The sequence below is a fragment of the Thunnus albacares genome, chromosome 12 (assembly GCF_914725855.1).
Source record: "Thunnus albacares chromosome 12, fThuAlb1.1, whole genome shotgun sequence".
NCBI classification, from domain to species: Eukaryota; Metazoa; Chordata; class Actinopteri; order Scombriformes; family Scombridae; genus Thunnus; species Thunnus albacares.
In genome coordinates, this window is record NC_058117.1 from 33,158,995 (window position 1) to 33,174,330 (window position 15,336).

Here is a 15,336-nt window from a genome sequence, read left to right on the forward strand (position 1 = left end):
TCTCTATATCTCTATATCTCTCTATCAATGTTCATACAGAACAAACATGACTGGACAGAAGAGGATTTGGCAACAAGTAAATCTTAAATGAAAGAACATTTTGCAGGCTGGTTAGTGGCTTGATTGCTGATGATAATGTACAAATGAGGTGTATAAATTACTTAGAACGTGCCTGCTCACATTTTATTGTCTGTACTGATTTTAGGGGGGTGTTGGCCCATGGTGTTATGTGGACTGTCTTACTTTGGCTTGCCTTGCAGTATCTGGTAACACACTCTCTCTTCTGGAGCCACCAGACGATAATCTGGTGAGTATTATTCATTAAGGGTGTAGGTTTGGCACATCCTGTCAATACAAGTTCTGTTGGATATGATGGGGGGGGGGGGGGGGTGGGGGGGGGGCACTTCTGCAGCAGATGACGAGGAGTCTGTGTCACTGGACTCCAGAGGGCTTGAGGTATCATGTCAATCTTGTGGAAATACTTTAGTCCATAATGGATAAGAAGTCAGTGATGTGGTGCTCCATAAAAAAAATATCACATTTGTAACAGGACCCAGATGTTTTACAGCCAGATAGCCAGCATGGCAACGTAGTGAGTATTGCCTAAAGGAAATCCACATTATGCACAATTCCTGCTGTGCTAATTGATAAGTGTTTTACAGAATTCACAAACTGTCAGATGTCTATACACCAAACACCTAGAGAGACAAATAGAGCTGGCAGATGTGAAGATTAAAGTCCACAAGAAGAAACTGCAGGATATGGACCTTGATATGGAGATCAAACGAAAGACACTGAGAAAACTGGACCCGGAAATCCTGAAACTAGAAAGGGAAGTGATTTCAATGCACACTGTAAGCATGACTGTAACACAGTGTATTAATCATTGTTGTTCTCTCTCCCAAGCTCCAAGCTGACAAGTGGTGACTGCAAAATAAAAAGGTCAAAACACATTGTGGTGTCCTCCCAGTTTTATGAATGTACAGTACACTATATAGTTATCGGTCCAGTGAAGTGAGACTATAATTTGAGAAGATTATACAATTATGAAACCTAACAACAAACTGTGTGCTACCAATTCCAAATAAAATATATGTACACAGGGAAGAGTGACATACACTGTCCTTTATTAGTAAGGGATAGGCCTCATCAGCATCTCTAATCATCTCAAGATGTGCAATAATATATGTATTCATCAAACCTCTGACAGCAATATGAACAGTAGGCCTAACAGTGATGACTATCACATGACTAATTATAAAAATGATAATGGTTACAATTAAAATAACAGTGGATCTACTTCACTGAATGGCAATGTATCTGTGGCATTTTAAAGCAGGATAATAAAAATGAAGAAAAATATATACAGAAGAACATGGAATAACTGTAAAACACACTTATTACCGATCGGAGTGACAGCTGACTGGTCAGATAGAGCCAGGATTAATCAAGCCTGGCCGTTAGCCTGGTCTGGAGCAGGCTAGCTGCACAGAATAAATCTCCATGGTAACTTATGTGCCTCACCTTTAGTGGATGTTTCTCAAGCATTTGTTGTTTGATATCCTTAAAGTTTAACAGTGTGTGACTCCCTCTAGTGGATGTTGTGGAGTATTCTGTTGTCTTTGCTCCAAAGGTTTTTGTACAGAGTTTTGGTGTTTCCTGTCACTGTGGGCTGCAGAGCACAGTAGTACACAGCAGAGTCTGTCACTGCAGCAGAAGAGATCTGCAGATCAACACGTGTCTCTGTTTTGTTAATGTGAGCTGAGAAAACAGAAACAGTTGGATGAATCGATCCGTCCTCTGTGATGTAGAGCAGGAACTCTGGTCTGGATCTCTGGTATTGTCGGTACCACTGGATATTGTAGATAGAACCCTCATATTTACAGGTCAGGTTGATGTTTCCTCCCTCTGCAACACGTTCTTCAGTATTTTCTGGCTTTATGCTGTTCATGGAACCCATGGCTGCAAAATGAGTCATTCATGTCAGTTAGTCTGCAAGAGATTTTAAAAGAGACTCAACAGAGGTTCTTGGCTTTTACTGTCATCTTTCATCATTTTAAAATGCATTAAAAACCCAACATGTTCTTTCTGTTTGTGAATTTACTTCCACAAAATCATCCAGCCATGAAAAACAGATATCTGGTTAATACATCAGGTAAAATGAGACTTTCATCTCTGTTCTAACACTCACCTATAAAGTGAGATAAAAGTATAAAGAGGTAAAGCAACATGTCTTTGGAGTTGTTGAAACCAAACAGACAGCAGATGATCAATGTTCTTCCACTGCAGTAGAATGAAGAAACTAAACAGCCTCTCTGCTGCACAGCCCTTCTCCTCAGCATCAAGCTGATTGGGATTTTACTTCCTCAAACATTTCTGCTCTGCAGACAGAAAGAATCTCATTGGTTGAGTTGAACCTCAGTGGGCGGGGCCAGGAAATCACCTCTATAGGTTGTTGAACCATCAATGACATCATGAACTTCATCACAGTTTAACACGGCTTTCAGTTCTGTTAAGTTTGAGTTGAACACTAAGATCCATCAGCCTCCTGACAAACTCATCATATTTACTTGGAGCTCCTGACAGTTATCTCAGGCCAAACACTCGCTCCAACTATTTAAAATGTCAGAAAATGTCTTTCTGTGTGCATGAAAAAGAACAGCTTGCCTGAACTAAAACTTGTTACTGATTATGTTTGTTATATTTCTGTGTCATGGACGCAGCAGGAGACGTTCTGTTGTTCAGGAGGACTGTGTGGAAAAAGCAGTGCTGGACCAGCACAAAGGGGAGATTCTGTTAAAACAGTTTCCCACCGTGAAACTAGAGGCCTCAGTGTTAAACGATACAGCAAACACTCCCTCAGTGTTTGGAATAGATCTGTATCCATCAATCAACCAGTCAATCAACAGGAAATTAATCAGCACGTATTTTCATTATCAAATAATAATTTCAGCCATTTATTCAACAGAAGTACCAAATATTTGATGGTTGCAGCTTCTTAAATGTGAGGATCTGAAGCTTTTCTGTGTCACACATGATCATACACTGGATTTCTTTGGTTGTCAGACTGCTAATCAGACCAAACAGGACATGTGAAGACGTCAACATAGTCTTAAAGATGTAGGGTAAAGTCCCTGCATGTTTTGAAGGCAGACAGCACAATACTCAAGCAACAGACAAACTCTGTCTTCAACCCCCCAGGAATGCTGGCCAATAATATATAAGTGAGAGTCCCAAACTCCTCACTGACCAGATCATCTAAACCACCTCCTGCAAACAGAAAGGATCAGATAATGAACCCCCATCTCCTGCATGGTCACCAAACCAGACCACTGACCCAAACCATCTTTGATCCTTCAAGCTACAAGAGCCAGCAAGATGGAGAGACCAATTCACACCCCAATGTGAACTGATGGTACCATCTGGATAAAAGACCCCCACCATTGGTTATCATAACTCACCTCTAACAGCCAGTCACACACAGAGACGAGCTGGCACCAACTTTAATCCCACTGTGGATTTTGATTTTCAGATTTTCCAGGACTTGAATGACCAACCCAAGAACTGATCACTGGGCAAACCAGCATAAAGCACAAGACATGCTGCACAATATGTCATGCTCCAGTGACATACAGACACTCACAGACATTTACCAGAACACACACACACACACACACACACACACACACACACACTACACAGCTACTATCAAAAATGCAAAATTAAGAATCATGCAATTGCTAAATTGTAAATACTTTGATTAATGGAGTAACCATATTCAGGAGTTGAACCTGTCTGTCCATGAACAGGAGGGGACTGACTATGCCCCCCCAGAACTCTGCAACCCCTGGGACTGACCAGGATGCACCTTCTGGGCAGGCAGACCAAAACTTTAAAACAGTGTCTTATCTGAGACTCTAGGCTGTTTTGTTGAGGCTGCTGCTTTTTGCTGGTTGCTGGCTGGTTTTTCCAGGCTGGTTGTCCAGGCTGGCTGCTGGTTTCTTCTTACTTTTGATTTTGTATTCTTGCTTTCTGTCATGCCAGTGTGAAGCTTGAAGTTTGCTAGTCTGAAGATGTGACTCAGAACAACAGGAGGTGAAACCTCAGAATCTAGAGTCATGAGTTGAGGGTCAAGCCGAGGAGAGCATGAGAGCATAAACCAGGAGCTCTCTTCCAATGGGAACCCTTCAAGTTCAGACCGGCCGATTTATTCATCATTACAAGATCCAGACTCCAGCTCCTCACCACAGCACATCAGACTCGATTCTCCGTATGAAGCCACCCCAGAGAGCAAGCAAGTATTCATACAAAACCTTCACCAACGTGCTTAAACCCTGGTGCTTTCATGATTTCTCATTTCAATTGGCAATTCAGAACTCAGTTGTGGTACCATTGATTTGACTCACTGCTTCTCAGGTAACAGTCATCTCATCTGTTTATCAGGTCTCTCATACCAACTACACAATAGATAACTCTGCACCATGCATTTCAATCATTCACTAGCCATAGCCTTGTGTACCAGTTTCTCTTTCCCTCTGGTGTCTTATCTGTAAAATGTTGTAGTGTTTAGTACTATTATTAGTAATGAATGTGAATGTAACTAAAGTGAACTTGTTTCTATTGTCTTGTGCTTGCATCTCAGTCACTTAACCTGAAAAGACCTTATACTCTTGCAAAATCATAATTAAGATTAATAACAATCATAATTCTAATTGACCTTTCTTGTGTGGCCAACAAGGAGGACTATTTCCCTCTTATTATACCTACTCTAATATGAGTTATGTCACTGGACGAATAATTTAATGTTGGAGTTGTGCATAAGAATAACTCATAATTCATAAAGATATTGAGTGCACAAATTCCTACAAAGAAATTATGACAGACATTTTTTACAATTTTCTGGAATAGACAAAACAATTTATCTATTAATGGATATGAAAGATCAACAGATTGATAATGAAAATAATAGTTAGTTGCAGCTCTAGTTTGGAATGTGATGGACCAATCACACACTGTATAAACTGTGTGAAGACATAACAGTTTTTAAAAGCAGTCTGTTGTCAAAAAGACTGTGATTAATCTTTCATAACTCCACAACACTTATATAATTCAACCAGAAAGAGATTCGGATGCTTCTTAAACTACAAAAGACTGAAATACAACTTTGTGTCTCTTCTTTGACAAGTTATAAAGTTATAAAGCTGAAACCTGCGTGACCTTTAGTCAGAAACAGTTTAGATTCAGAAAGAGAATTGGCATTAAAGGAACAAAAGTTATTTAACAAATATTGTTGTTTCATTGCTGAACTTCTGCTGTGTGATTTGGGTTCATGCTGTTGAATGGAAAACTCCTCTAAAGTGTCATTTATATACATCATTTAAATCTGTTTAGTAGACAAAACATTAATTTCCATGAATCAGTTACATATGATGTCATTCTAATCTGATACCTTGAATTTTTAATAAGAGTTTGTTTTTCAGTGTTTTCAGTGTCCATTTATTATGTTTGATAGTGTCTTGTGTTTGAAGCATCATCCAGCTGGTTTGTCATTGATGTGGATTTGCTGCTCATGTGAATCCTCCCACAGTGTTTCATTAGCAGCTGTAACCACAGTGACTCTGATAAAACAGGAATTAGCAGAATCCATCTGATATGAAGCTGTGGTTTGAATACCACTTCCCTCCTCTTTGAAGAGTAGTCAGATATCTGTGTTCAGGTTTTTGTACAGCCTCTTCTACACTTTCTATCACTGTGTGTCTACAGCACAGTAGTAGAGAGCTGTGTCTGCCAGGGTTAGATTCTGTATGGTCAGCTCAGTTGATGTAGCTGATGTTTTGGATTTATATCGTTTATCAGGAATATATTCACCACTCCATGATCTTGCTCCTTTCCTGAGTATAATCTGAGGTGCCTGAAGTTCAGAACGATGTTTGTACCAGTAAAGGTAAACACGAGTCTCGGTTGTATCATAGGTACATCTGAGTGTGACAGATTCTCCTTCTCTTCTACTGACTTCATCTTGTTCAGGGGAGATTGTGTCTCCAGCTATTAGTCCTGGAAAAAGTAGAGAAAATGAAGCCATTAGACTAACATTGTTCATGAGGCTGAGAGGAGAAGACAGTGGAAAATGTCAACTGTACAGTGTTACTCTGTGGACACAAACTGATCAACTGTTCATTTGACTGATTTCTATAGAAATCATCTTCCAAGGTGTTACCTAGTGAAGGAAACATGTTGTATTAAAGTTCTGTTCCAGAGTCAAATATCCATCATTTGGAAAATATCACACAATGACAAAAACATACGTACCTACAAGAGTTGAAAACAGTAAAATGACAGCCAGTGTTTCCATGGTTACACAAGTGAAATGTGCTGTAAGTGAATGTTGAGTTTGAATAAGTGTTGAGTGGTTTTGTGAGTTGTGTTTGGTCTGATGTTCACAGCTGGAATCAAACAGCTCTCTGCCATGCAGCCACCTCTGCAGTCAGTAGGAGGAGACTCATATGTCAAATGACATTCATTTGTAAAACTCTTCATCACAACTGTGTCTCATGAGGGAAAAGAATCTAGACTGTTTGATAAGAAACCACTGAAGTTTAACAGTGTGTGACTCCCTCTAGTGGATGTTGTGGAGTATTCTGTTGTCTTTGCTCCAAAGGTTTTTGTACAGAGTTTTGGTGTTTCCTGTCACTGTGGGCTGCAGAGCACAGTAGTACACAGCAGAGTCAGACACTGCAGCAGAGGAGATCTGCAGATCAACATGTTTTTCTCCAGACAGTTTAGTAGAGAACCTTTTGTTTAGAGAGTCTGCTGGTCTTGTACTGTTCAATCCTGAGATGTACAGGAGAAATTCTGGTGGTTTTCCTGGATATTGTTGATACCAGAAGAAATCATCAGCACTAGTTATACTTTTGTAGTATTTGTAGGACAGAGTAACAGTGCTGCCTTCTAAACTGTTCTCTTCATTGTTGACTGGAGTGAGTTCTTGACAGCTGACACCTAAAGGAAGAGATAACTCTGTTATAACATGTTAAAGTCACGATCAAGGAATCACATTCAGACAAAAGTGGAACTGAATTTTTTTCATGCAGAAACTTTCATACCTGTCAGAATGACTAGAAACAGTAAAGAAAATACATAATAGTCCAATGCCAGCATGTTGAATGAAGGTAATGTTTGTGGTTTGTGTATTGAACTCTGCTGAATATGGAAGTTCGTCTCTCTTCTATAGTTCAGTAACAGCTTAGCTCCTCCCTGAATCTCTCCGTCTCCTCTTAGATCTGTATTTTCACTTCTCTCAGTTACTCTTCCTCTACCTTCAACTCTGGAAACTCTGATGCTGCAGTCACCATCATATAAATCATGTTTCACTCATGTTGGATATAAATAGTGTTTGTTTCTTCATTATCATTGAGTCAAACAGATGAAACCAACATACAAGTTATAAAAAAGAAATGATTTGCTCTACTGATTATGAAAGTGTTGAGATGAAATTACATAACAGTTGATGATTTTTGATGATTCTTGTTCCAAACCAACCAAAGTGAGATCAGGGAGAGATGAAAAGCAAAGTGTCTCTGAGGAAACTTGAAGAAACTGAGCTTCTGAATTCTGACATTATATAAAGTCTTGAGTGTTAGTTTACTTCAAATACACACAATGTCTCAATGAGTGTTACAGGACAACTTCTCTACTTTGGTGAATGTCATTGTACCTGCTGGAATTTAAGCAGTTAAACATCAGCTTCAACCTAAATCTGTTGCTTTCAGATAATCAATGAAAATAATTATTCATCCTGTGTCTTGTTTTTTTATCCTCTGGACCAAACTGTCAGCTTGTGTGAAGCAGTTTGAGCTTTAAGGATCAAACAGCAGTGGAGAGAAAGGACATCCTTGGTGGTTTCCTCTCTGTTGTTAGATTAGTTGTCTGAAGAGTTACTGTGTGATACTCTCACTTATGCCAACAATAGCTCACATACAAAGTTAACATCCCAAAACCTTATTGTCATCAGTGTTGCACCATACAACTACATATCAAATTCATATTCAAATAAGCTTTATTGACATGACAGATCACAAACCTATATTACCAAAACACTACAGAAAATTATTAACATTGACAGATGATTCGCAATAAATATACAATATGCAAATATCAACAATGATATCAAATACAATATAATAAAAGGCTTTTTTTTACAGATGTAATCACACAGAAACATGTAGTACAGAGCTTGTTTCTCTTAAAGTATGACAATATTTAACATATTTTGCAGCTATTACTGCACACTGACTTCTCTCCCCACATAGAGGCAGGTTCTGAGGGTCGGGGAGATGGATCAACTCAGGATATATATGATTTATTTTTTCTCTCTTAAATCTTTATATTTCTCACAGTATAACAGCAAGTGAGATGCTGTCTCAACCTCTCTTTTATGACAAAGTGAACACAGCCTGGCCTCCCTGGGGAGCCTGTTCTGCCTGTGACGACCTGTTTCTATGGCCCGGCTGTGTCCACTCAGTCTGTCAGTGTTTTCCTTAGTTTTCTATCAGTCACGGTGGTCAGGTACTCTGCCACCATGTACTCTCTCTTTAGGGTCAAATACAATTCTAATTTACTTTGTGATTCGGCGGTTTGGTTCCAATATTTGATATCATCTTCTTGTTGTTTTGAGATGATTGAGTTGGACCAGATTGTTTGGTGTCTGTCCTGAAGCCCTGGTGTGTGAGGGCAGAGCTTCAGGACCAGCTGGCAGAGGGGACTCTTATCTTTGTTCAACTCTTGGCACTGAAGGGCTTTGTACTGGTAGGAGTGGGGGACGCTAGATTGGAGGTCTTTATAAAATTTGATGTCTGGCTTTTGAATTTGAATTATTAAAGAGTATTTAAGTAGTAAGTTTATCACTCTCCATCATTCTTTCATCTTAATTTCTGCACTTTTCCTGAGAATTTTATCATTTGATCAAATCCAGACTGTTTCATAACAAACTTGAACTTTAGTGGACGGGGCTCTGAAACCAGCTGTTGACATTCTGTGATCAATGAGGTTCAACTCCAAAAATCACAATTTTTTGTGTGTTAATAACAAATGTGCCTCTGAGAAATGATCCAAACTGTATCTGAGATGTTCTGTTGTCACTTTTGTCCACACTGGAGGATCTTGTTGTTCCTCTTTGAGTTTAACTGATATCAGAAAGTTATTTTTTTACATCTCAAAAATCACTGAGTTGAACAGTCAACACAAATAAACTACTTTGTGTTCATTATACTGTTATTATATATGTATAACTGTCTGGTTGTTTGTTGCTGCATCATATCTCTGATATTCATGTGCAGCTCATTAACATCAGAGTTTCAGTTTTATAAAACAAACACTTAGACAACTGAAGTTTAACAGTGTGTGACTCCCTCTAGTGGATGTTGTGGAGTATTCTGTTGTCTTTGCTCCAAAGGTTTTTGTACAGAGTTTTGGTGTTTCCTGTCACTGTGGGCTGCAGAGCACAGTAGTACACAGCAGAGTCAGACACTGCAGCAGAGGAGATCTGCAGATTCATTTGGGTTCGACCCTCAGTCACTTTAACAGATAACCTTGAGTTTGTTAAATTCTTTTCTGGTTCTGTTCCATAATGAGAAAGAAGGAACTCTGGTGGTTTTCCTGGATATTGTCGATACCAGAAGAAATAATCAGTGGCAGCAGCTTGTTTGGAGTAGTTGTAGGACAGAGTAACAGTGCTGCCTTCTAAACTGTTCTCCTCATTGTTGACTGGAGTGAGTTCTTGACAGCTGACACCTAAAGGAAGAGATAACTCTGTTATAACATGTTGTCAAAGACTCATAACATGAATACATACAACTTCATGCTCAGTTTTCAATCAAACATCAATAGAAGTAAATATGAAGTGTGTCACCTACCTGTTAGTGTGATCAGAAACAAAGTTGAAAACAGACTTAATTGCATTGACACCATCTTGAAGATGAGAAGAAACTGTCTGTGTTGTTTAGTATGAAACACCACAGTGAAAGTTTGTGTCTTTCTGTACTTCAGTGACAGTTTTGCTCCTCCCTTAATCTCCTCCTCCCTGCTCTCACAGCTCTGACTAATAATGTGTTCAATGTGCTTTTCATATTGATATAATATCAATCAATAAGAAAATACTATTTATATTTAATTAAATATAATACAGAACATTTTAGTCAAACACAAATATCAGTAATATTGTATTTGTGTTACATGTCAGGACTAAAAAAGACAAAAAAGATCTGAAAATTATATTAAGGGCAAAGGCCCTCTTGTATTTTGTGTGTTTGTTTCTTTCTTTATTATTACGCCACTTAAACCCTAAATTCGACCCCATAAACATGCTCAAAAACGTACCAAATTTGGCATGCACATCAGGTGTGGTGATAAATTTAATAAAATGGAAATATTCACCCATCACCCTTATAATGTAAAGCAATGGGGAGGCATGACCTTTGTGTCAAATAGAGGCTTCTGACGTCTAAACTATAAGTCTGAACACTTTCAAACCTGTATCAATGGATTTCCTACTAAAATATGATTTTTAATGTAAGATTTGGCCAAAGTCATGGGATTTATGAGGATATTTCACCAGAAGAGTACTCTAAAATTCTCAGAATAGGGGTAGGGTTTGGGGGGGGGGGGTTTGTATACATTATATACAAACGTTGTATGAAGTTTGGTGTTATTATCATTTATTTTGCAATGATTATAGGTCTTATATTCATAATTCAGTAGTGGGGATGACCTATGAGGGGAAGGGAACTAATGGAGTGAGGGAACTCTCAACATTTACATCACATTTACATTTCAGCTGTTTAGCTGACGCTCTTATCCAGAGCAGCTCATCATGAGGAGATTGAACCTTTGAACCTTTTTGTTACAACAAAGTTGAACCATTTATCCTCCCTGGTATAATTATGAATCAGCATCATGAGACTCTATAGTTTCTACTTGTCTTATCTTAATAATGATACTTAAACAAACTGTAGAGAAAACAGACAATAAACCACAAATTAAAAGACTCATTAAATGAATCACACTCAGAAAACACTGGAAGAGTTTTTTAAATTCAGAATCAGCAGCTTTAAGGATTTATGTAAAAACCATGAAAGAGAAATTAGTTTCAAATGGCCTCGTTTTGTCCTTCTACCCACAGCAGCCCTTAGCTGCTTTATGATAGCACTGCTACACAGAGACACTCAGAGTTAGTGGATAGAAGACAATGTAGGAAGTGATCTCACTATTTATTATAACAGACCATCACCTGGAAAATCTTCTTCACTGCACCTTGATGCAGCTTTGAGTCTTTAATCTGCTGTATTATCTTTTAAGACACATGTTTTCACAATTGCTTTCTCCTAAAGAGTTTTTATCTGATGGTTATTTGATCTTTTCTCATCATGTCTTCTGAATTCAATTTGATCCAGTTTTATTGTTTTTATCAGTGTTTTATTGTAAATGTCATGATTACTTTCTTTCATGTAAAACTCTTTGTGTTGCATTTTATGAATGACTTGTTCTGTGGAAATAATGTTTATTATCATTTCATTTTGATTATTATCATAAAGAATACGACATCTGCCATCCATATGATAATATCCAGAGAAAAAAGTCTGATTTGAAGAGAAAATCTTTATTTTGTTCAAACTTGAATGAGCATCATAACAGCAAAGAAAACATGAAGAACTGATGTTGACTAATACTGAATCAGTGTGATAAGAGAGAGAGAGCTGCAGTGATCAGAGTGAGAGCAGTAGCAGAGTAAAACCAGTAGCAGAGTCCCAGTGAGTCAGGTCAGGACTGGGAACACTGGTCTCTCCTCAGTGTCTCTGAGACTGGAGTCTGGGAGCCCTGGGTGGCCTCACAGGTCACAGAGCCCACCTTCCTCCACTGGTCTGCAGGGAGCCTCAGGGTGCTGCTCCAGCTGTAGCGGCCGTCCTTCTGCAGCACCCCGGGGCTCCTGCTCTCCTCCCCGCTGCTGCTGCTGCTGCTGCTGCCGTCCACCTTCCAGGCCAGACTCCAGTCTGAGGGGAAGCCCTTGTTGGCCAGACATATGAGCGTGGCCTTCCCCTGCTGCAGCTCCTCGCTGGAGGGGGGCAGCACCGTCAGGGTGGGACGGACATCACCTAGGAGACACCAATCAGATTAGAGGACAGCTGTCAATCCAACACCAGACACTTGGACACCTTTACTGTGAGAGGGTGGAGCCATATGAGGACTCTTTCTGTGCTGATATGCATGAGAGGTTTCTCAGAGGGAAGTGAAACAGTGTGTCAGTGAGTGACTGGTGGAGCAGAAAAAACATCTGACAGAAACTCCTTTAAGTCGTTTATATGACTGTTTAATGTATTTTATTTTACACTATACACTATATATAAATAAGGACATAAAGTTTGAATATATAATTCAGACATCTATGATTTAGTTTGAATTTATAACAACATATTTACTTTCAAAACTATCAAAAGATCAACAGTTAATCAGATTCATCAGTCAAAACTAACAGACCACCGTAATATACGGAAAATGTTGAGACATTCAAAAAATGAAAAACCCTCAAAAATCTGTCAAAATGATTTCAGACTGAGGTTAAAAGACAACTGGAGACATTTTAAATGATCAGAGATTCACAGCATTTCACATTGTTTATCTTCTTTGAATTTAAATGATTAAATTAAAACAGAGAATTAAAGGCTGAAATTAAAATCATTTTTAAAGTAGGATTGTTGTTTTTTACTCTGTCCTGCAGTTCAAGCTGTTCACATTTAACAAATTAACTTGAACATTTCAAAAAAAGTTCAGTAAAGCTGCTTTGAGTTCAACTTTAAGGAAACACAAGAGGAACAAACAATAAAACTGAGACTTTAAAGTGTTTTAGATCAGCTCAGTGGAAACTTATATCTACTACAAATGTTCAGACGTAGAAATTATAAACTTAACTGATGATACAGTATTTAATATTTTAGCAGAAACTTACTTCCAACATCCAGTCTGGTTCCTCCACCAAAAGTCCACCACAGTGATACAAACTCATTGAGCCGCCGTACAAAAACCTCTCAGTGTAGAGAGACACGGCTCTCTGACTTTGACACAAACAAACTCACCAAAATGAAGTAAAATTACTGAAATAACTTGAAAACTTACAATAACACAGAGCCGCCAATTTATGAATATGTGATTTTATTTCATATAAATTAATTTAACTTAATGTTAAATTTGTGTTGTAATACATTTAACTGTAACAAAATATATTCTGAAAGAAAACAGTCGTCAATACACATGAAGTCCAAACCACATAAAAATAAACACTGACACATCCTAATCAATACTGTGATAAGTTAATTGATCCATTGATGAAACAGCATCATCAGAGTAATCCAAGTCCCTGTTGGAGTCAGTCAGAGCATTTCCTAGAGAGCCACTTTGCATCAGTGGCACCATGCTCCAGTGCTCTGGGAGAGTTTATAGTCCTGAGAGTTGAACACTGGATGACTGACAGCTGTCCTTCATCACAACAGAAGCCACAGAAATCCTCCTCATCAACAACATGACTTTGATCTCCGTCCTCATCTGGACTCTCCTCTGCTGCTGCTTCACAGGTAAAGTCCAGAGAATCAAACTCCTCTCCTCTATGAACATCCGTCTCTCTGACATGAAGCCCACAAAACCATCAAAACCATGACGCTGCTTTATGTTTTTGTCTCTGTATCCTCAGAGTCCAGAGGCCAGGTCACAGTGACTCAGCCTGCAGCAGTGACATCTGCTCTGGGAGGCTCCGCAACCATCAGCTGTAGGACCAGTCGGGATGTTTATACTTTGAACACTGTTGGGATCAGCTTCCACTACTTAGCCTGGTACCAACAGAGAGATGGAGAAACTCCTAAACTGCTCATTTCTGCTGCTAATCTGCGAGCATCAGGGATTCCAGGTCGTTTTACAGGCAGTGGAAGAAACTCTTACTTCACTCTGACCATCAGTGGAGTTCAGGCTGAAGATGCAGCAGTTTATTACTGTCAGAGTCTCCACAATATCAACAGTCAGAGTGTGTTCACACAGTGAAAAACCGTCGTACAAAAACCTCCCTCAGTCAGACTGAACAGAAACTGACTGATACAGTTCACTGAACACACACACACACACACACACACACACACACACACACACACACACTTTATTAAGTGTGTCAAAACTAAAACTATATTCAAACAATGAAATAAAGGACTCACACAAACAGTTTTATTTATAAGGAGATTCCTCTGAAATCAGTGAATTTTACCATCACAGCTTCTTAGCATCAACTCAACAATGATCCCATGTTTGTCATTAATTATGAGCTCAGTGTTTCCTCTTTGAAAAGAGAGAATATACCAGTCTGCTACTGTTGGTGAGCCATGGCTCAGTATGGCTGATGACCTTTAACCAAAACCATCAAAACAGGTGATATACTGTGGTTATTACATATGTAACAACAGCTCACATGTTGTAACAAGATCATTAAGGAACAGAAACATGTCAGGTATTTGGGCGGGAAAAAAATCAAGGTGGTTAAGCTGTTTCCTTAATATCAAATATTTTATTTGTGCAGGTTTTGAGACACACAGCTCTGAGATTTGTCAGCCCAACAAAGGAAGCGGGAGTCATTTTCACAGACCTATCTGCATGGAAAGATATCACATGAAAGAGCCGACCAGCAGTGTGTTTGAGAAGGAAAAAAACTCAACTAAACATTGACATACATTAGTATTAAACTGTATCATCCTTATGATGGTATGGTATATATGGCTGTGAAGTCAGAAGGAGGAGGATGGAGTGGATGGCAGGCGTACAACATGCAGGACTCTGGCAGCAGAGACCCGGGTTTGCATCCTGAGTCCCGTGTGTAGTTGGGTTTAGGCAACAAGTCAGGGTGGGGGCGACTCCACCCACTGCAGGGAGAGAGACTGATCACATTTCTGCTCTTCAGTGTTTCACTTCCCTCTTTGAGCTCAGTAACCATGGCAACAGAGAGGCATCACTGCTGAACCATGACAACAGACAGGTTTCAGTACTAAAGATAAAAAGTTGAAAGCGCTCTCTCTTACTCCAATGTATCATTTTCAACAACCAGACTAATAGTTTACATCTTCATCATTTCAAAAATCACCCGTTAGCAAGAGTGTAAAACTTTAGTTTCATTATATTAAAATTAAAAAATAAAATTTCTGGACCAAAACCTTCAGGTTGTGTGAACCAGTTTCAGTTTGAAGGATAAACAGCAGAGAGAGAGAGAGAGAGAGAGAGAGAGAGAGAGAGAGAGAGAGAGAGAGAGAGAGAGAG

The 15,336-nt window shown here is 39.0% G+C and overlaps 2 gene segments (V, D, J or C); one reads left to right on the forward strand and one right to left on the reverse strand.

Annotated features, from left to right (window-relative positions):
* Positions 1 to 11,634: 11,634 nt before the first annotated feature.
* LOC122994094 lies at positions 11,635 to 13,371 on the reverse strand. The segment is given in 3 exon segments: positions 11,635 to 12,146; positions 12,998 to 13,075; positions 13,350 to 13,371. Coding segments are annotated over 3 exon segments (432 nt in total).
* A 196-nt stretch (positions 13,372 to 13,567) lies between these two features.
* Positions 13,568 to 14,090, forward strand: LOC122993835. The segment is given in 2 exon segments: positions 13,568 to 13,619; positions 13,736 to 14,090. Coding segments are annotated over 2 exon segments (396 nt in total).
* The last annotated feature ends 1,246 nt before the right edge of the window (positions 14,091 to 15,336 follow it).